This window comes from Miniopterus natalensis, chromosome 2 (assembly GCF_054644295.1).
Source record: "Miniopterus natalensis isolate mMinNat1 chromosome 2, mMinNat1.hap1, whole genome shotgun sequence".
In the NCBI taxonomy this organism is placed as follows: Eukaryota; Metazoa; Chordata; class Mammalia; order Chiroptera; family Miniopteridae; genus Miniopterus; species Miniopterus natalensis.
The window spans coordinates 28746586-28770272 of record NC_142082.1 but is presented as its reverse complement, the minus strand read 5'-3'; the positions used below and the strand labels follow the sequence as shown (position 1 = coordinate 28770272).

Below are 23687 nucleotides of genomic sequence, written 5' to 3'. Positions count from 1 at the left end.
CCCACTTGGATAAGAAAAGATTTTCATTGCAAGTTAAATTGATCTGCAAGTCTTAGGAACAAAAATACAGTGATTCTTAATTCAACAAATGATACAGTCTCTGATGTCTCTGACTCTGGACGTTGAGGTATCTATACGTTGCCAAACATTGCTTTTCCAAGTTCTCAGTTAAAATGAGGTGATTAAAACACCAGATTGAGCTATAGTATACGATTTTAGTCATAAAAAGTTAATTGAAAAGATATTGAACACTGAGTACTAAGATTTGAATACTGGGAATTGGGGGACCATTAATTAATAAAGGACAAAGTTGGAAACTCTCAGATGAAAACACTTGCACAGATTTATTTAGGGTGGTTTTCAACTGCTATGCTGAGAGTAGTGGGAAACCATCAGTGGAGTTATAGTTAGTCTACAGGGAAGTCTATAACCCACAACAACAATCATTCTCACCTATTTTCAAGTGGTAAAAACACCTGGAAATGCCACTGTAATATTGCACATGTGACTGTCAACTTTCAAGAGATTCATATCGGGGAAAAATAGTCAAGAAGTGATAACTATGATCTTTTCCTTGTATCTATTTATTACTTTTATCTGTCTGAGAACAGAAAAGCACGTTTAATAGATTAAAATATTTTCCATTGTTAAAAGCATTTGTTAAAATTTCTCAAAATGTCCCTTACTTCATTTGGCATAGTTATTTGTGTGATTAAGAGTTTCATGGCACAGAGCACTTTGACTAAAAGCTTCCCACATATGCAAGATATTTTCTTTCCAAGAAATACTCATATTCTGCATGTACATTGCATGCTGAGTGTAGAAAGCATGCCATGCACAATATCTTATCCCATTCTCATAAAATCATCATGAGCTACAGCTGCAGAAATTTAAAATTTTATTTTCTTTTCTCTCCATTTTACAAATAATAAAGGTTTAAAATGTCATCAGAAATGGGCCAAAAGGACTAAATTCTGAATCTTCATATTCTTAGCTATAATATTTTAATAGGCATATTTTTCAAGTATTTTTCTGTCCTCATGTGTGGTTTTGTTATTAAATGATGTCAAAGGGAAATGAGTACTTTTAATATCTGAAAAATAAACCTTTAATTTTTTTATACTAATCTCAGTTTATACTAATATAGTTTTGTTGCTAACTAAAAACTATATTTCTAGTGAAATCATCCCAGATACTATTAAATAGTGGGAGAAATTTAAAAATTTTATAGAAGACACTGAGTTCTATATTTTTCATCATTTTCATGCCAACAAATGTCCTGGCTACAGAGGAAAACAAGCAATTTTAAAGTATCGTTCCTGCCATCGGGCCAACTGCCCTCTAAAATTCTCTATTTTGATTAAATTTCTCCTGGACTATTACATAATTAACAGCCCTGTCTACAACTACCAGGATTAATTTCACATCGCTTCTACCTGGAATTTAACTGAAGTAAAGACTGTTGTGATAATACAAAGAATTGAGAGTGGTAGCAATTTCGTATCATTAAGACCTTTTGGTCACTAAAAATGTCAGACAAAATGACTCTCTGACCATCATAACCCAATCTCTAGATAATACTGTTGACCTTTCCCTTTTGCCCCGCTGGCCCCAAGCCCCGGCTCACCCATCCCACGCCGGCCGTCGAGGGCTTGTGGAGAAAGTGAAGCCCCCGCATGAGCTGGTCTTGCAGTTCACCTGCACACTCTGCAGAATGAGCTGAACTTCCTGCGTCTCCCTGCGAGACACTCATTTTCATGATCCAGAGGAGATACCTTAGATTTTTAAGACGTTCCTAGAGCCAACTTCTCCAAGTCATCTAAACTCAGAATCTTTCCCTCCTAGAAAAACTGAAGCTCTGAAGCAGTGGTCCCTCCAATCCCCCGAGATGCTACCACCTTTGGACCCATATTGCACCACCTTCCTCAGGGGACACTCGCCCTCCCCTGGAGTCCTGATTCCAACCTTCTTCCCTTCTCAGCACCTTCCTTCTCATCACGCCCCTCCCAACAACTTCCATTCTCTCGGTGTTTTATCCAGCCTTTATGTGTCCTTATCTCAGCGTATGAATGTTCTGAAGTCTCTGCCACTCCACGTCCCAAAGACGAGACCATTTTATTTCTGTCCTTCACAGCCAAGACTGAGAAAGAACAAGTCCTCACAGACCCACTTCCACACCACAGCCTGTGGCCTGTGGTGTCCTCTCCACACCACCATCTGTTTCCTTTTTCTATGGCTTCTCTATCAATGTCAATCTCAAAAAATATGTTCTCCCTTTGTTTTGATTACTAATTTCATTTAATTTTCCTACTCCCTTCCTGAATTCAGTTCTTTCTTCACCCCTAAAATTTTAGCATCTCCTTTTGGGTGAGTTCAATCACTCACATGTTTGGTGTTTTTGTTTTTTGCATGTTGATGACTTCCAGATCTTATTTTCTAATCTTTTCTGAGTTTCAGGTCCCTATAGCCAACTGTTTCCTTGAACTCCACTTGAACTTTAACAAGAAGTTCAAAGTCCACAGGACTAGTATAGATATAAGACTTTCTCTGTCAAGAAACCTACTCTTTCTCTTGACAACCCTCTCTGGCTGAATGAGCTCACTGTCCATGCTTTTCCCCAGATAGAAACCTGAAAGGCATCATCAGCGCCTCCCCCCCCCCATCAAATCTGCCCCCTCTTCCTGCCCATTCTGCCTCCCTAATGCCTCTCTCTATCCGGCTATTTCCTTCTCCACCAGCACCCTTAGTTGCCTCTTCTCTTTCCAGGTAGTCTTTCACTGGGCTACCAGAATGTTGCTTCTGAAACAATAATCTGATTATGCCATTTGTTTCAAAACCATGAGGACTGCCCATTACTCCCAGGACATAGTTGAAACTCTTCTGCAAGACGTAGCAAACTCTGGCTACTTCTTTAACCGCATCGATCTCTATTCCTCTCAGCACAGACTCCAAATTTGCTGCTCCACCCAAGTTCCCCACATGCATCAGGTTTGCTCTATCCTGTGTTCCTTTGTACACATTGCTAATTTTTAAGGAACACTCTTAAAATTTTGCTTGGCGGATTCTTATTGAAGTGTCAATTCTTGGGACCAAAGGTTATTTCTCTCCCACAACTTTTCCTCCTCATCTGCTTCTGGGGTTGGCCTCCATCCTGGGTCACTTACAAACCCCTCACTTTCATCTCTGTTGTTTCACTTCCAGGTTGTATTGTAACTGCCTCTTCTCTTTTCTCTGCCTTGGATACATTATGTTTGTTGTTGTTGAGCTTCCAGGGATGAGCCCTTTATCTTTATATCCTCAGCTGCTGGCATTGTGTATTTGGTAGGTGATTCCTATGTGTCTGTGGAATGAAAGGAATAAACCAGTGAATTAATCAACTGCTTCATAGTTAAAAGATATGGACAAGAAGAAACAATAACTTACTTTAAATTAAAACTCTTTAATAAAAATATTAATGACAAAGCATAGGATAGGACACCCCTCCCCCCCATTTCTGTATGAAATGCATAAAACACCGTGACCTTCTCTTTTCAGTAGGAAGGGTGCAGCTAAGGTGAGAACCAGGTGAAACAGTGTAAATATGCTCTGGTACACCAAGAACCTTTCTTGTTTCCTTCCTGAAACATCATGTGCTATTATGTATCACAGCCGTATAAACACATGGGTGCACAGTGTCCAGGTGATTGCCATTATTCCGGAGACCAGCTCTGGCCGCAGTGACGTTTAGCCACCGCAGCTTGCGTGGGAGCCAGGCCGTAACGCTGTGTGCTCTCCATCCTCACAGGTATTTGAACCAGACCCTGCGGGAAGACGCGTCAGCAGCAGAGCATTCCCTGAACAGGGAGAGGTTTGCTCTTTTGAAACAAGCCCTGAATGTAGTTGGCTTCAGTAACTTGGTGAGTTCTATCATCAATACTTCACGGAGAACCAAACTTGTACTAATTCATTAAAGTTAATCTTTCAAAAATGTTTACTGAGTCCCTGTTACGTTCCGGATGTGGTTGCGAACACTCATGAGTCAGCAGAGAAGAAGCCCCAGTCTCTGCCCCTTGGAGTTGACATTCTAGTGACGTAAACAAGGTGGCCAGGGCCATGGGTCCTGTGAGGACTAATAGAGAGTGACAGGAGGAGGGGCTGCCGCTGTGCAGAGGGTGGCCAAGGAGACCTTGTCCCAAGTGAACCATGTAAAGAACATTACAGTGACCAACTCAAGAGAAAACTGGAGGACCTGAAGGAACGGTTTACTGCTAAGATTCACTTTATTACCATATCTTCCTGGACAACGTAGAGGTTTTCTTTCCCCCTTTTTATTGAATTTATTGGGGCGGCACTGGTTAACAAAATTCTACAGGTCTCCGGGGCACAATTCCACCGCACATCTGTACACGGTGTTACGTGCTCACCACCCTACGCCAAGTCTCCATCCATCACCATTACACCCCCTTCCCCTCCTCTGCCTCCCCTCCGCCCACCTCCCCTCGGCAGTCGCCACACTCTTGTCTGTGTTTTTTATTCTTAAAGAATTACCGAAATACATGCAAGCTGAATTACCAAATTATGAAGCTGAAGAATACAATTTCAAGTGTATGCGTTTCTAGGATCATATAAATACTCTGGATCTGTGCTGTACAGTGTGGGAGCCACTGTCACCTGTGGGTACCGGGCCCTTGAGATGCGGCTAGTGAGAGGGAGGAAATGGATTTTTAAATTTTTCTTTGTTTCAGTTCATTTAAATTGAAGTGGTACCGTATGGTTAGTGGTTACGGAACGGTATAGCACAGGCCTGGTGAATAAGAGATGTGAAGTGATCTGAGCCCCCAGACTCCCCACAAACCTCTTTCCCTTACGCACGATCTGTTTCCCCTCACCCAATATGCTGATCTTTTGGAATTTGGCTAATTCGTCATTAGCAACTAAGGTAAGATTTCGTGGGGAACTTTGGTACACCAGCAGTCCAGGAACCCAGATTTAGTCATGGATTTACGTACGTTCATCTTCCTTTTCTTAAACCACTTACTTAATTGCTTTGGGCGATTGTTTTTCTCTTGCCCACGTGGATAAGACTAAGGTGGCAGGGGCGGGAGGGGAGGAACGGGAGGGCCAAGGAGAGGGCCTCGCCCCGAATGAATGGGCTCCGGCACTCGGCCTATGCCTCGCTCGCCCCATCCAGAGACTGGAATTCGGGGAACGACGATCGCAGGGCATCTTTTTTCTCTCGGATTGCCCAGTCTCTGTATTTGTCTTTTACTAACTCCTTCCCTTGCACTCTCCCATCTTTCCACTTGCTGCTGTTGTGTTTTTTATTTCCCGCCTTTCTTCACGCCGGTAATGTCTGCTTGCGTATAGGAGGCTGGGCTGTAGAGGTGGGTAAGGAGCCACTCTACCAAGGAAACGGGCTTTAAACATCCATGATTGATCCTCGGAGGCAGGGCAAGCAAAAGATGCCCTCCACCCAAGAGAGTGACTAGAGAATCCAACAACCTTTTTGGTAAAAGACGTAGGGACATGTAAACAAAAGTCGGCCCCTTCTTCTTGGTCCTTTGGGGTGGCTGAGATGGGGACAGTTCAGTCCACTTTGTGGGGATATAGCACGTCCAGTACAACTGGGAAGAAGATATTTCTGGGCGGGCTGAGGGCCTTGAACCAAGATCTTCTAAGTGATTGTGGTCCGGGGAGGCCTCCGCCCCTTCCCTCGGTCGCCAGGACCCCAGCCGCCAGCAGGGTGGCGGGTGGTGCTGCTCAGTGTTGCCCACGGTGCCCCCTGCTCACACGGCAGTTTCTTTTTACCTCTGGTGTAGCATTTACCGCATTTTAATGCACATTATGGCTGGTTCCTCGGCTCTGTCTCCACCACGAAGCTGTAAGGCCCTTGAGGGCAGTGCGAAGCCTCCCCGTCTCGTGTTCAGGCGTGGCCCGTCTCAGGGGCGACTGGGAAACGGGATGAGCTGCTGGGCCTGTTGAAAGGGGCGGGGAGTTGTCAGGTAGTGTGAGAGGTAGAATGTTCTTTAAACAAGCATAAATGAGTGGGATCTGGAACACTCGTTTACGATTGGAGAGTTACCAAAAACATTTTTAGGTCATGCCGAAATCATAAGAGTACTAACCCGAAAGTGGTTCAGAAATCATCCTTGCCAACGCCTTCATTTTTAAGACGATCAGATGATATACTGTGATGAAAACGAGCGGTTCTGGAGGGAATTCGGGAAGCCTCATGGAGTGTGTTGTTGCAACTATATATTTTGAAAGAAAATAAGAGTAGTTCTTAGGAAAACTGCCACAGGCGGGAGCTTTTTCTTTCCAAATGGCACGTTAGGGAAATAAATAAATAAAAATTTAAAAGGTTATGGCACTTGCCCTACGTGGAACTTAACCAATTTCACTCTTGATACCATCACACTAAAACAGATATTATTCCAGAAAAGTATATTTGAGTTTACAGCTTTTTCTCGACTTCTCTTTCTTGCCACAAAATGACTGTCCAAAACCAAATTGAAGGTATTTTTTTCTTCATGCAGAGTTCCAGATTCTCAGATATTCTCTTTCAGCAAACATTCTCTTACTTCCTGCTACCTCCTGCTCAGAGATAGCTCTTGCCAAAATCCATTTTTTTTTTCTGAGTTTTCCTTAAAATACCTTTAAAGAGCAATTAGCATTTTATTTATCTAGGCGCAGTTGTTTTCTTCATGCCTCCCTTAAGTTTTCAGCAGAAGTAAAAGTTTCTACAATCATAATAGCATTTTACCTCATAAGAGAAAGAGCTAGAAGGGGGACCCCATCACCCACGTTCTCTGGTGAAGCAGCCCCAGCCCCGCGGGTCTGATTAGCCTCCGGGACACTTCCCCGGGAGGGCGTGTGACTCTCTCCTTCCCCCGGACGTCCAGCCAGTCCGACCGTCATGACAGTGACTCATTTTTCATCTTGATATGTACGTGGAAACTGTTAATGTAGATCAGAACATCACTTCCTTACTCTCTTTTAAGGAACAGGAACATTGATTTACAGGAAATGTGCATTGAGATTGTAATTCTGAGCTAGAGATTCGAACGTTGGAGATCTGTAAAATCACAACCCCACGAACTGGGCACGCATCTTCTGTTATTTAATTTTTTGCAATTTATTTTTAACTTTAAGACAGGCATCATTTAGGTGTTTTTGTGGAGACGTATTCATTGCCGTTAGGTCTTGATTTTTTTTCTATAAGCTGTAGTGAAAATACTGAAATGCATTAGATAATAATTTCATTTCTTACCTAGAATAAGAGCGGTTCACTATATTAACATCATCTTTCAAACCTACTTTTAGGTTTTTAAGGGTTTGACTTTAGTTATTTTCCTCTAAGCAGCCCTGTTCATTTTCTGTATTTGTAAAATGCACAGGAGGTGGAGAATCTGTTTGTGATTCTGGCAGCGATATTACACATCGGCGACATTCGGTTCACTGCTCTGACGGAGGCCGACTCTGCCTTGGTGTCTGACCTCCAGCTCCTGGAACAAGGTCAGTGGAGCGGAGCTAACTTTAACCTCGGCGCTGTGCAGTTTTGCAGACCCGCCAGTAGATGGAGACACAGTACAGAAAAGCCAGGTGGAATTCGGTGCCGGTCCTGGGGGGAACCCCCAAACCTCCAACTTTGCCCTTCTTTATAAATGATTATGGGCATGAATAAAAAGACGTACATTTATGTTCTCCTGCTGCCCACCACATTAACAGTTTGCTTTGTTGGCACATTCTTGCGTTTATTTATATTCTGAGTGTTCTCTGCCCCCACTCCCACCCCCGCCACCCAGTATATTTTGGGGGCATGTTATTAGCTAAACATTTTAAACCGAATATAATTACTTCCCTGCAAAGATCTTGCCAAAAATCTCTCTCCTTTGAAGTTGTTTGCTAGTCACTCCCAGTTTTTTCTTGAATACCTAAAAACTGCGGATTGTCAACGAACAGCATTATCTTCACCTCATATCAAAGTACTTTAGTCAGGAATTGGGAAAAAACCTTCAGGTCTGTTTGTGAGGGAAAGGAGAGAACAAACCTGTTGTGGTTTAATGCAGGAGCCCCATGGACTCATTAACGCGTTTATTATTTATAGGTTGTTTCTTTAGTTGACTTTGACAATTAAGTTAGTAGTTTGTTTGTTTTTTTATAATACACATATTTTCTAATGTGTCTATGTACAGCTTATAAATCATAACCATAAAATACAATTTTCTCTTTCAAAAAAATCCTAACTTGAGTTTTCCATGCTGCTTTCGTTTTAGTGGCCGGGATGTTACAGGTCTCGGCAGATGAACTGGTGTCTGCTCTAACAACTGATATCCACTATTTTAAAGGTAAGTTTTTCTATACTCTGGCGTTCACCTTTGTGCCATCGTGGTCTTCTTTGAAATACAAAAAGTAAATACGAGTGCACCTTTTCCTGCTTAGTGAAACTATTTCTATGAATCGAATGCCAAGTGAGAAAAAAAAAGCATTATGCACCCATTTGGTTACTCAGTCTGCGTATACATTATAAACTCTTTAAGCTTTTGAGACACAATTGTGATTAATTAAATGGCCACCTTTTCTAGCGGATCAGCCATTTTAGACAGAGTCACCAACCCAAGAGGATTTACTTCATGAAAACACCGATGCCTCTGTGTGTGTGGTGCCACGATGCCCCCTTCCGTGAAGAGCACCCCTCTCCTCTGCGTCGTCAGTTATTGGGCTCTTAGGACAGGACTCGTGCCGAGCACTGTAAAAGTGGGGATGTTTTTAATTCTTACGGATCGCTAAGAAGTGGGCATTACTGTTTCCATAACTAAGATCCAATGAGGTTAAAGACCTTTGTAATCATTAGCAAAGGGCATGTTTGGGATTAGAATCTAAGGTTACCTGATGCCTAAGATAAGCCTCCCTGCTGTATGCGCCTCTGCTCCGTGGGCGAGGAGAGTGGCCTTCCTCCAGCTCTTCAGTTATTCACTATAAATCGCTGCCTTTCCAACCTTCCTCTGTATCATAGTTTTGAGGACTCACCATCCACCTGGTCTTTTTTCTCTGAACCCCATTATTCTCACCCCTGTTCCTATTGGGCCTACTTGCAGGTTTCTAGGTATGTGACTTCTAATTGCTGCCTCATATCTCGAGTTCCCTTCCATGTCTCTGCTGAACTCTGTGCATCTGACCACTATCCACTCAGTTGCCCAAAAGTCATTCTTGGCACCTCTTCCTCCTGTTTCTCCAGTGAGTAGATCAGACACACCCCAGCTCTACTCCATAAATGACTTTCATTCTTACTGCGTTCCCGTCGTTTCTCTCTCCGTTTCCTAAATTTATCATTCCTTCCCTAGATGATGGCAGGAACATTCCTTAACCTTTTACCTTCGCCTTACTGCATTTTACCGTCTTCATAGTGCTTTCAAGTATAAATTTTCTGAAATGCAGGTATGATTTTCACAGTGTTTGAAAGGTTTTCCAGCGCCTTTAGAGTTCAGCTTGGCTCTTTAGGATGGCGTAGGCGGTCCTTTATTATCTGGGCCTTACCAACTTTTATGCTTGGCTTTTAGTCATTTCCCCACTGGTATCCTCACATCCAACCACACCAAGTTTCTTGAAGTTATCCAAATGCTTTACTTTTTTTCTTATGACTTTATAAACAAAAACTGACCTCTCCATTAAGACCTATAATTTAATATATGCAGGTTCCTTCACTTGCCCTCAACCCCTTACACACCTGCCATGTTGCTCACTCATTAGAACCCGTAACCATGTTGAGTCTAGAGACCTCAATTCCGAAATGTCGAAAATGGCACACTGTTTTCAGGGCCACTGTCGGTGGTTCATCCCATGGCCTTGAACTTACAGCCCCCTGACTCTCGATTGGCTGCTATTGTTTTGTTTGTTTGCTTATTTCAACCAGTCTCAGAAGCAGTTCTGCTCCCCTGTGAGTATTTCTATGATTAACTACTTCACCCTCATCTCACACGGTCATCATCCTCTTATGAACTCCCTGCTCAGCCTCAGTTGCAGTGGTTGGCCAGGGCGGCCGAGGTGACAATGCGTGGATAGGACGTTTCCATTCCCTCTCCACCCTCTAGGATCACTGCTGTCCTACACTCAATTCCAAATCACCCTCACTTTTTCCTTCTTCTTGGCTTCCTTCTCTAGTCTGTTCTCTTTTAAAAGTCTTATTATTCAAGGTTGCAGTTACCATCTCTTTGAGAGTGACAGAGAAATTTCTACCTTAAGGCCCAATCTTGTTCCCACATTCCACATTTTGGTTGTTCCCACATTTTGGTGAGTTGGACCATGTCTTTGAAAATATTTAAAATATGACTAATTTTCCAGATGGCCAGGTTTCCGAATGCCTTAGGGATGATTCAGTATCCAAACCAGTGAGCTGTTAGCAGGAAACTTGTTAAGAGGGGCCCTTCAAAGAGTTGGTTCCCTAACAGAAAGGAAATTACAGTTTGCAAAAGGTCAAAAGCTGTGGTCAGCAATTGTAACAAATAAGACTGCAATGTATTTGACACTCATGTTAGGGAAACATTTTATGTAATAATTGACAGAGACCTCATTTATTAGAGGCATAGAATATTTTTTCAAGATCTTCTGGGGTATGGGGATGTGTGAGGGATGAATTGGAGATACATTAATTTTGTTTGCTTTTAAGTGAGAGAAGTCTTTGTTCTAATGCCTCCCCTCCTTTCTGCTATTCCAGGAGACATGATCACACGACGGCACACTATAGAGATGGCTGAATTCTACAGGGATCTCCTGGCCAAGTCCTTGTACAGTCGTTTGTTTAGCTTTTTGGTGAACAGCATGAATTGTTGCCTCCACAGTCAAGATGAGCCCAGCAGGTAAGATTGTTGGCTGATGGTCACTAGAGTTAGCCTGTCGTAGATAACTTAAAAAGTCTTACCTCTTAAAGATGCCTTACAATCCAGAGTGACCTATAAATTAAACTATTATTAAAACATTTCATTTTAACAAGGTGATTTTACTTGAAGGATTTTATTGACTATTTTTTAAAGATCTAAGCGCCCTCCCTGACAGCACATTGATGAATTAATCAACTCATGTCTCACGCAGAGAGATACGCAGGCATTCTATCTGGACTGAAGGCACAGACAGGGCCTTTGGTGCACCAAGAAGTGGAAAATGTATAAATCTAAGATAAAAATAGTTCAAGAATATCTAAGCCCTTAAGTTTGTTGAAGAACCCATGTCTGTCTCAGAACTGATTTGCTGATGCATTTCAGATTGGCAGTTTTCCTGTTTGCGTCACCTGATTGTGGATTACTTGACGAGGGGTCTCTGTGGTAATCATTTCACTCATAGCCTTAATCATCTTTAAGCAGAAGCTTCTCAGGGCTATTTGATCATCTAAAAATTATAGATCTCCATGGCATCTTGTCAATGGAAAACTTTGTTAACATTCTTGTCACTAATAATGACCTTGAGCAGGTTACCAAAAGCAAAATTGCATCCAGAAGACTTCACACAGTCTTGTCTTCGACTGAAAGCTTTTGAGAATTTCTTGTCCATATAGACTCCTTCACCAAATTCTTAAAAATTGCTACCTTTAGAGTTTTCTCGGAAAACATTGTAACTAACATGTACTAATGGGAAAGTTTCTAAAGAAATATAGACAGCTCAGAAGATTTCAAGGACAAAGGGATGCTAAAATTCTCATTATAATGGACACATATAAAATCCCACTGTGCGATGATCGGCATATTCAATATACAGTCTGTGATTTTAGGGTAGGTATAGTATTATTTCTATTTTAGCAGGTGTATCTTAGTATTTGGTATAGTGAGTATTTTTGATTTTGTTATTATTGCTTATTATCAGATAATTTGTGATTTTCCTTTAAATATCAAGATTATTCACATAATGTTATTAATACGCTAAGTACCAAATGAATCTTGCATAACATTATTGGCAACTCTGCTGAAGTTGACATTGAAAAAATTGATATATAAATCCAGCTGTACATAGAAACTTTTAGAAAATTTCCATTTGACATTTAAATCTTAGAGTCTTAAATTTATATAATTGGAAACACATGTAGTCGAGATTTTTTACTGTACACACACGCACGCACACACACACAGAAAAAATACAAACATAAACCTTGGAAAACACATTATTCCCCTTTTAGTGAGAATATCATCATTGTGTCAATATATACATTTATGATGTTAGTTTTATCTTTTAAAATTCTTTACTAAGCAAATGAATGAGGGACTGGGATGAGGGGAAATTAGAAATGAATTAATGTATTACAAGCTTAACTTCTAAGATACAGTATTATCTTTTGAGTCATAACTCCCATTTTTCCCCCTATTTCTCCCATGGGTCATCCAAACCTAAATTTAAATCCTGAAATAATGCAAAGAAAGGTTATGTTTGCAGTATTTCTAACTCATTGAAATTCACGGAAAGTTTGAGGTTTTGCAGATTTACAGACCCACTTCCAAAGTCACAGAAAGGTCTCAAAATTTGGATAAACTTAGAATAGGCTTTTATAATTTATGAATCTCCAATTTTGTGGAAATTTTATAATGTCAAAAAAGATTATATAACATAAGTAAATATAGATCCCTCTGGTTAAAGTTGGCGAGCACCCTTGATGTTGAAGGGAAGTATTTTTTAAACTGTCTATTTTTGTAAATTTTGCAAAGGAAAATAAATAGAAATAAGATGTAAAAGGAATAAAGTAATAAAGGGAAAACAGTGAAGTTGAAGCAGATGAAATGTTTGGTCTTGGAATGCTGGATTCATTTCCTGGATTACAGCAAAATAGGTACAACATTAATAATATTATATATTTTAAAAGAGCCTACTTTCCCTACCTAGATTTCAGTTAGGGTTGCTTCTAAATGAAAATCCTGGGGTATAATGCAGAAGCTGACACTAGTTAATTAAGATGAGCAGAAATGTTCACCATGTTTGCCTGGCCAAAACTGAGTCAGTAAGATTAATGTGAGGACACGCACCAGCGCGCCCATGCCACGGGCTTGGCTTCGGTGCAGGCTGCCTGCACTAAGCGCTGCAGGCTGGAGACCAGCTGGGCTGGGCGGCTTTTATTCAAGGCCACACTTAGTGGTCAGGGCATTTCAGAATCGAAGCCCACTGAAACTTTGTTTATTAAACTTACTTGAAAATGATTACCTAAGCAGGTAAAAGGGAGTAATGATAAATAATAGAAACAATAACAATAGTACAATGCTTTCTACTTGTTTAAAATTTTATTTAATAATTAAAATATGATTTTAAATAATATCGAATAATTTCTAAAGAAAACGAATGAAGTGGTTAAGTTTAATCTGACTTTTCTGGTGTTCTTTGGCCTCCGCTCCTTTGTGAATTGTCAGTGACATGCAATGACCGGTGTAGGCATAAAATGTCACGTGGTCAAACCACATGGAGCTCCACATAGATTCCTACATCTTCATATGTAGAAAGTTGGCGACCACTAAGGACACTAGCGACACTGACCTCTTTCATTCTTCACTGGCCAGTTTTTGCTCAGTGAGTATGAAGATGTGTGTGTTGTCCGGTCCCCGCCCAGGGATATGACCCTTCTCCATCACAGTCCCACCACTGCGGTGGTCGCCTCATTCTCAGGAATCTTGAAGATGACAGCCAGGGTGTCTTTTCTTCATTCGGTTCGCTTACTTGGTCAGGAAATAGTGTCCTGCAGCTTTACGATTCCCCTGCTTCCCAAGTGAGCACATCACCTGTCTGTCCTGACACAGCAGATGTAATGTAAAAACTGTGGGATTGTCAACTCCTTTAGTTCTGTCAAAGCCTATATAGCTCTAAGGTTCCTCCCAGGGCCTAACCTCAGTGTCTTAGAATAATAGCACTTAAAAGCCAACTTTGTGGCATAGAGAAGATTCTGAATAATTGTCCTTAATACTTCTATTTTTCCATGGTTTATTTTGCTTCATTAGGACAAAAATTCTTTTTCATTTGGTAATTGTAGTTGCTTGTTTTTACTATAACAGTCAAAATGGAAAGGCTTGATCTTAAGTATTTGTTGCTCTTTTTCTTCATAAAATTACAAACCTTTTGAAAAAAGGAAGGGAAACGCATTAAATTTACCTTTGGTCTGAAAAGGCAGCATTGTGAACAATATTGTGTTGGCCACAAGAAGAATGTTTTATTGTTGTTTGAATGTTTTATTCTACATTATAAGTAGCATCGTTTGCAATTTTTCAAACATGTAGTTGTATTATTATTTATTTTGATATGCCAGCTATACTAAACTAGTGTTATTTGCGCTGTAATGGAAAGAAAAAAAAAAAAAAATACATGTTCTCTTTATGCCTCACCTTCTTTTAAAATAAACTCAATGAGGTTGATATTTTTCTGACCCTGGGGGAAAACATAGGTAGGTCCCAAAGCTTTTCTGCTCACTTTTAAATAAATCGTACTTCTATGAATCCTTTAAGTCCTGAAAGATGCAGTATTTGAACAGAAGTTAATAGCATCGAAAGGTGAGAGTTCGCCTCTCTCTCGCACAGGTGAGGCCGGTGGGGCCGCTGACGGCCTTCCAGGCAGGGAGTGAGGGAGGATCCTGCACCCCGGCTTGCAGGCTGTGGCTTCAGCTCTCCCAGGAAGTGGGGACAGGGACAAGGAAGTGAGGGGTGTCTCGGCTTCCAGATGTCTTGAGGCTTTTCTAGTGAGAAGGGTCATTATCCCCGGCCCCTTCCTTGACTTCCCCGTAGATTCCCACTGCTGGACCCCTCCTCCCACAGCCCTCAGAAAGCGAGAAGCGCTCTCATCCTACATGGCCTGCTCCCGCTGCCGCCCAGGCTTTGGGACAGTCCCTTAGACGTAAGTGCACACGGTGCAGGAGCGGAGTCCCCACACCTTCCCGGTGTGCCTTTGGGCGGGATTTCTCTGGATTGAGAGGGAGTTGGGAATGGACAGTGCCTTGGGGAGTTGTGGCTATCTCACTGACTCACTTTTTAGAATGGCTAAATGAAAGACATGGGGTAAACAGCATTTAGTTTTTATAAAGTATATCATTGCTGTGATTCTGAAATGAAGTTAATGGTTGGAGTCTTACTAAAGTGTAATGAATAATACCTTAAATTTTTAAAAAAGTGATAAATAATTTTTGCGAGTTCTAAAATTGGACCTGTTTCATAATACAACACACATCCCCAGCATTGAATTGCCAATGTTAACTTAAAAATTATTTTTCCCTAAATTGACATCTTCATCAGAGTTTTGGCACCAACTTCACTAGAGCCTTGGGCAGGCAGAGGGGTTGTAAAAACTGCTAGAGTTCTTTAAGCGTCTTCAGACACCAAAACCTACAGTTTAATCAACCTGTTTTTTTGCCACGAGTTCTTAATACAATGATTTATATTTATGGTGACATCTGAGAAAAATAACCTGTGGAACATTTTCCTTTTTACCATTAGAAACACCTAAGAATAAATAGATTGAAAGTTATAAAGTTTAAGAGATAACCCAGTAGAGAGGGAATGAAGATTACTTACTTTTTAAATTTATTCCTGTATGTATCCATTCATTTGTTTATGTCTGCATGTTCTGAAATCCACATTTTTGGACAGCACAATTTGGCATGCAAATGTAATACAGTAAATAAATTGAGTTTCAAGCATACATATCAAGATTGTTTTGGTTTGTCACAGAGCTCTCAGTTTCTTAAATATGCTTATAGTATATTACATTCTTATAATATTTTAATTGAGCTAAACATAAACATTTAAAAACGTTATGATTAGTTACACTCAGCTTTGATGAGCTATAGAGACTTTGGGAGAGTTCTCTAAATACCCTCAGATACCAAAATCTACATTTTATTGCAACTCATTTTCGTCGTGAGTTCTCATGTATCCAGGCCTGTTCATTTGACACCTGATTGCAAGAACTTGGTTCCAGGGTTAGCTGAGGATAATGCGGTGACACACACAGTTTCCAGCCCAGTGCCTGACGCAGCGGGAACGGTGCTACAGTAAGGCCCTGGTGGTGGTGGCTGGAAAGACGGCTTCCTAGTTTATGGTAGTTTATCTGTGGAGAAGGGACTGTTGTGAAAAATTGCATGTGGGCGACTTGTTGGGAGCCCTCGGTATAGTCTAGTCTCTTCCATTTAATCCTGACTTAGTCATCTTGTTTGTTTTGAAGACTAGCAAGTAGAGGAAATACGTTGTCATTTAGAAACCGGAATAATGCAGTTACTGGGACATGGGGAGCGATTTCTGTGGTTGCCCAGTTGTGCCTGGTAGTGAGCAATGACGATGGGCTTGCATTCATCAGTTTCCACACCCCCCCTTTCCCTTATGACACGCCTAGGACATGTTTGCAGAAGCCTGGAGCGCAGTTGGTGGGCTTTGATTACTGCAAAAATCAGGGCCACGTGCATTGAAATCATGATATTTCCTGACCAGTGGGCTTCCTCAAGGTAAAAATCACTTGCAGAGGCACCAGTTACTAGCCTCGTACAGGGGAGTCAGCGGTGCCTGGATGAAGGAAGTGGCTCCAAGGTGGAAGACACGGTAGATGAGCAGGGAACCGGTGATCTGCAGAGATGGGGACCCTCTGGGCATCTGGAAACAGGTGGGAGAAGGACATTAAATTGCAATGAGGTCTCCAGGCTTTAACTGTGAAAGCGACCCTTCCTTTCACAGGGAGCCAGGGGCCATCATCTCAGGAACTGCCTAGAGTCTGCCCATCCATAGATTGAGATTTATTATGGAGAGAGGAAAGGAGGCTATTACAAATATATCACTTGTGAAATATCTCAAACTATTAAATCTTTCCTCTCCAACCCCAAATCACTTTAATATGGGCTTAAATAACAGAAGAAAGTATTAAACATATGCCAGTGAGAAAGCTGGGCTGTTTTAGAAAGAGGTTGAAATTATATTGTTTTAAAGTTTTTGTGTTTTTTTTTAAATTTGCCTATCAATTCAATGATTTAAGTCCTAAAATCATCAGTAGAAAATTTTTGCAACTTACTTGTTTCTAAATTCACATATTTTGATGATAAGGAAAGACATTTTGTTAGTCAATAATGAATGTCCTAAATGTCCAGAAAGATTTTCATCAGCCCATTTAAAAAATGGCTTATGTGGTCCCCGGCAGTCTGGCTGAGGCCATTGTATAGGATGGCAATGGTAACGGTGGGATTTAGCTTCCCAGCGGCTCACAGCTAGTGGCTCACACTCTCAAATGGGAAAAAAGAACACGTCCAGTAAGATGTAAACTTAAGGTCCTGTCTATCAGGTGAGCACATTCAGCTCCACTCTGACAACATTAAATCTACACTAATAAGATCTAACAAGTAAAGTGATGTTCATCTTCAGAAAAATCACACGACTTCCTTAGGTGAGACTTGCTTTTCTTTCTCAATTAGAGGGAACAAATATTTCATGTAGGGAAATGTAATTATAGCCTTGAAGAATTCTGTGGGCTGGATTAGAAAAGTAACCCCATGTCGACATGTTGGATAATCTGTGTTGGTCTGGAGAGTCTTCCTGAGAGGCAGAGAGGGCTGGTCTTGACCTTGATACTCGGAAAGGAAAGGGAATTAACTGGGTTAAGTCTGTATGTAGCTTAAGTTTTCATTTGGGAATTGTTCTTAGTCTTTCCCCACTGAATTCAGTATGTATACAATTAGTATTGAATATTTAGTGGTGTGTATACATATGTTTGTTGAATTTTCAAGGATTTTAAAGAGAAGAGAATATTTTTTATTTATATTGAAGTGATAGCCATTTTTCTTATGATTTCGGTATTTCTGTTTCTCACTGATGCAATCAGATAGCTCTTAATATACTTATGAAAAGTTGTAGTGTATCTCAAACTTTTTTTAGGTCAGAGTCCAATTAAAGAATTCAATGAATGGCATAAACACACACACAGTATTTTATGTAATTTCTGGGGATTAATATCCCCACTCCCCCAAAAAACACCATCCATGTACCTGGGCTGTAACAATTTTTTAAATTTGTTGACTAAAAAAAATGAATAAATTCTGAATTAATACCTTCAATATTGTTCATAGTCTCCTGGTAGTTCTTGAAGATTTTTAAGTCAAAGTATTTTTTTGTAATGATTTTGTTGTTGACTTTTTTTTTTAATTTAAAGAGGTATCTTTTAAAATTTGAGATAAAATTTATAGTTTTAAAGAATATACGCTGATGAGGAACATCTGTAATAGTGTCAACAATAAAAATTTAAATAAAACATACCCTGAAATAACTCTTACTAGATGAGTAACATAATTTTTAAAACACTACGATGACAGTTAGCATGTCAATCAATTTGTAGAATTATTTTTAGTAGGTTAGATTTTTCAGCTATAACCAAGTATTCCTCAAGGATCTTGTCCATTAGCAAGAGTAGCTTAGTTTACAATGAATGCTCTACTGGGCCTGAAGATGGTGCTAGGGAGGGAGCATCTTTTGGTGCACTGCAGGCACGTCATTAGAAATATCTTCTGGATTACCATTTATACCTGCACTATTTGCACAGATCATCTATAAATACTTTACCTAATCTTATGACCATTTTCAAATTCTGTCTATGGGTTGATTTTTGCTTTCTATGCAGGGGGCTTTTTCATTCTTCTGCCCCATCTCCTTATGTTTTACAAGACGCATAAGCCTAAAATTCAGATTAAGGGTATGTGCATATGTGTATGTAGAGGTGTATGTGTGTCTATGTGATTATTTTCTTCTTAAATTATTTACCCAGGAGATTTTTTTTTTAATGTCAAATGTAACCTATGACTTTTTAAAAAGACTTGAATGTAGCCATCAATAGTTATAAATGGTCCTTATAAAGTATAATTTGTTTTATCTTTTGCAAGGAAGAAAGGTCAAGTTGGGCAGGTTAACCATTTGAGGTAAAAGTTTGAAGATTAATCTCCTCCAAATATGGTAGTCAATGGGAGCATCCCAGGTGATAAGAATTGTCCATTACTGGGCTTTGATCATCTCAGATTTAGTTACTCCCTGCCCTGCTTCCTTACAGACAGGTCACTTTCCCTTTTCATAAGGGTTTGTCATCATTTCCTCCAACAGGAAAGCTTAAAGTGGGCCGTGTCCAGCTCCTCCTTCCTGAGTCAGATGTCCAGGAAAGATTTTACTGAAAATAAACAACATGATTTTTCAGAAAGCCTGTGTCCCCCTCCCCCCACCCAATAGAGAATGGAACTTGTATAATTAACACTTATCTCTAGATTTAGGAGTTTTCTGCTCTTTGGGACTGACTATCCACATTATTGACTAGATGATCTGAAGTGATTCTAAACAGTATGGGGTGGGACAGGGCTGAGCAACCATCGCAAAGCAGAGGAATATTAAAAATTAATTTAAATATTGCCCAACCACACACATATTTCCCATGACACTCAAGAAATCACAGTGTGAGAGAATTTGCAATGCCCCTCAGGTTGTTTAAGGCTGAAATAAGTTAAGAAGCTTAATCTAAAAGATAAACTAGAGGATAGAACTGTGGAGTAAGAAGAAAACATCTAGAAATTAAATGATTTTTCTCTGGAATTTTCATAATAAAATTGGAGATTAATTTTCCCAGGACTACATCTGACCATATGATATACTTAACATCACTTGAGAATCCTAAGTAAAGTCTCGCTCTCTCTCCATATATATATATATGTGTATATATATATATATATATACACACACACACGTAATTGTTAAAAGCTCAAAAAAGTCATAGAGATTGTCTGCCCTCATTTAGCAGACACAACACTGAGAACAATGTGAAGCTTGCTCCTGAAGCAGGGATGGAATTTGTAAATGAATCAGATTTTAAATCAAATGTTTACCCTACTCATTAGTTTTAACTCTCTCCCTCAGCACTTTAATGAAATGATCATGAAGATTTAAGCCCTTTGATGGAAATCACAAAGAAAAAATATTTCTGCAAGAAATATAACAATTTAAAACTCTAGACAGTCAGTTCATAAATCATTAAGAGTTGGTAAAAAGATATTTTGTACATTACCTTATTAATTATATGTAAAGGACTTAATTTTTAATAAACATGTTGATATTACTATTGCCCAAATACCTTAATGAAATACTAAAACACCTGCTGTGCTTTTGTGAGAAAATGAAAGTAGACTTGTCTGGTTTTTCCTTTTTCCATTTAACATATCTTTTTTCATTAACTCTTAATAATCAAAGAGAGTACAAAGGGGTACAGGCAAGCCACTTACCACTATCGAGAATTTGCACTATTGACATGTGCCACTTTTGCTTCAGATTTTGATTAATATAAAGGAAATAGACTTTCAGCTTAAAGCTGAAGTTCCTTTTGTTTACCAACATAGGTTCATTCCTCTCCTTCCCACCCCGGAGACAACAATATCATCAACTCTGTAAACTTGCCACAATTCAGTGTGTTTTTTTTTAATTTGTTCAGGTATTGGTTTTCCATAACAGCTGTGTAACATCGTGAGTCAGTAAGAATTTAAAATATATGCTATCATACGGTACATTTTACGCTACCCTTCCCTTTTTAACTTCACACGTTTGGGGATATTTACTTATATTGCTACCTAAAGAGCTCACTCATTCTTTCTAAGTGCTGTATTAATGCCCCCAGATAAAGAAACCAGAATATTCTCCTCTGTCTCCCTCGTGATGGACACTTAAGCCTCTTTGCATTTTTTCTCCCTTATGAACAGTGTTGCATCGTCATACATGTCTCCTGAGATATATATTTAAAATTTTCTCGGGGGTGTATATTAAGTGGCAGAATTTCAGGGAGAACATTCATTTGCATTTTCCTGATTGTGAGTGAAGTCAGATGTGACGATGCAGGTCACGCTCCGACCCTGGTGACACGCCTTAGATACAGTGAAGTTTGTTCAGTTATATATAGAGGTCTGACTTTAAAGCCTGATCATAGACATTTTTCTTCCTACTCCAGGATCATCTATTTTTACTTTTTCTAAAAACTTTTAGATTTGTAGTACAGCAGATATTTATTTTTGTTTATATGAAGAATTGATATAATTTTATATTCTAGTCAGATATTCAATTATCCCTACCTCATTTATTAGAAATGCTTTTGCACCCCCTCCTGATTTTTAATCTATTTGCTTAAAACTATATCAATAATATATTGTTTTAATAAGTAAAATTTTATAAGTTCTTATTTTTATTATTTGTTTTGGTTATCCCTAGGTCTTTTTTTTTTTTTTTTTTTTTTGCATATGAATTTTATAATCACTTTGACTGAGTCCATAAAAAATTTCTTTAGGGATTTGGACTAGAAATACATTTATAGATTAATATGAGGAGAGTTGGTGGTTTTCCCCCATAAATATCTACATTTCTATTTATTTGTGTGTTCTTTCATTTTTAAAATAATGTTTGTATTTTGTAATCAATGTTCTACACATTTTAATTTATTTTTCCATGTACTTTGTACTTTTTCTTGCTATGATTAGTACTATTTTTCTATTATATTTTAATTTGTTTATTGGGATACTCAATCTTGAGTTTCATATGTTGATGTTATATCTAGAAACCCTGCTGACTTCTTATTAGTCCTAAGAATTTTCCTGTGTAATATCTTACTATTTTATGATCATAATTATATTTTTCTCTTCATTTTCTCTTATGTCTTTTATTTGCTCTTCTTATTTTATTGCATTGGCCAGCACTGTCAGTACAGTGTTGAAAATTTGTGGTGATAGTGGATATTCTTGTCTTGTTTCCAAATTGATGTAATACTTCTAAATGTTTGGCATTATAAAATCTGTTTAGTTAGAGGTCCAGTAGATAATCTTTGTTAAGTGTTTTCAGTCATAGGGATGCAAATTTTTATCAAATGTGTTTCCTTTATCTATTAAGGTTATTGTAGTGATTCCTTTTCTTTGCTCAGGTGGCAAATTGTATGGATGTGTATTATTTGATGTTGAATAGTTCTTCAGTTATAGTGTCAACCCTGTTTGGTCATGACGTAGTAGATTTAATTTTCTAGTTTTTATTAAGGAAGTTTGCATTTATTTTCATTAGTGAAATGAGTTATATGTTTTCTTCTGCTTATACAATCCTTTGCAGTCAAGTTTATGTTAAAGAGCAAATTGTGTAGATTTCTCTAAAATGGTTTGCACTCAATGAAGATGATATGCTCTTTGAATGTCCAGTGAAATGCTCCCTAAAATATTTTGGGAAGTGAAGGAAGGATTGTCTTTTGAATACTAATTATTTTAAAGTTTATGTCAATCAGATTATTTTCTCTCTTTTTTTAGTCATGTATATTTTCTAGAAAATTGTCCACTTTAAGATTTTAAGTTTATGCACCAAATAAATCATAGCTTCATTTTATAATCCTTTAATCTCTCTTGTAGTTGTCTTTTGACCACTTTTGCATTCTTGATATTTACTTGTGCCTTTGCTCCATTATCATTGATAAGTCTTACTTGAAATTTACCTATAAGAATTATTTATTTTCAAAAATCATTTTTCATTGCTGTCATTTTTCATTGTTATATTTTCACTAATTTCTGCAGTTTTATTATATCCCTCCTTTGACTTTCTTTGAATTTTACTTATGTTTTTTCTGAATTTCTGAGTGTGATGTTTGTTTCAGATTTTCTGATGATTTTGTTGACCCTGAGTCGATAAAGTATCTCCTAAGTACTTACTTTTCTGTGCATTCCAGACGTTTTTCTATGCAGCGCTTCCTTTGTTGTTTAGCTCTAAATATTTTGTTTTTATGTTATTTCAGAGATAAAATAACAAGCAGTTTGTTAGAAAAATAAATTTGACACACCATGTTTTTCTCTCCTTCATCCAAAGTGGGGAGGTTTTTTTCCCCCCCATTAAATAATGAGAATTCTTTGATTCTTATGAATATAGTGTAAATGACTTCTATTTCTGCATAGACTTATTTAAATCGTGGTGCTCATTGCCATGACAACCAAAACTACACAATTTAGCAAAATATGAGACAAAACCTGCTTTCTAAATAATTCTCCTTCTGCTTCATTTCCTTACCAAAACACCCATATGTATAATGATTTCCTAAAGAGCTAAGAACCTTTTCTCTGTAATCATATATTTTTTTTCATTATTTTGTGAGATTCATTTTTTTTTTTCAAATAGAAGGGTTCAGAGTAATAAACAATATTAGTGATTTACCAAAGCATTATATATTATAATACTAAAAATAATTTATATTACCTCATAATAAGTACAATATAATGGGTAAAAATTTACCATACTTATTATAAAAAGTACCATATACTCTGGACACAATAATGGTTACATTTAATTATTGATCATGCTAATGTGATAAATTATTTCAAGAATAGTGTAGCAGATTGAACCAATAAAGATATATATGCTTTTCTCTTAAGTACATGTTTTCAGACAAGGGAATAAAAAGTTGATTTGTCATATCTATGAGAAAATCACATTTTTAGTATCAAATAGCTGTTTTTCCTTTTGGATAATGACTATTATGTGATTTGCAAATATTATTTAAGAACCAAATAAATTCAACAAAATGTGTAAGAAATTCCGTGATTTGTAAGGCTAATAAAAACCTTCTAGCTTTCTACATTTTTAGTTCCTTTTTGAGCCAAGAGTGCAGAGGCTAAAGCATGTATATTTTATACAAAGCAAATAATTCATTTCATTGCTAGCCATGCCTGCTTTCTTGTTTCGTTTCTA

The 23687-nt window shown here is 38.5% G+C and overlaps 1 protein-coding gene across 1 annotated transcript in view; it reads left to right on the top strand.

Annotated features, from left to right (window-relative positions):
• MYO16 (myosin XVI) overlaps window positions 1–23687 on the top strand; it is a 385194-nt gene that overhangs the window by 167963 nt on the left and 193544 nt on the right. The window contains exons 17-20 of the mRNA XM_087814233.1: window positions 3785–3896; window positions 7377–7494; window positions 8256–8327; window positions 10694–10835. Coding sequence (XP_087670359.1) covers window positions 3785–3896; window positions 7377–7494; window positions 8256–8327; window positions 10694–10835 — 444 coding nt within the window. The remainder of the gene's footprint in view (window positions 1–3784; window positions 3897–7376; window positions 7495–8255; window positions 8328–10693; window positions 10836–23687) is intronic.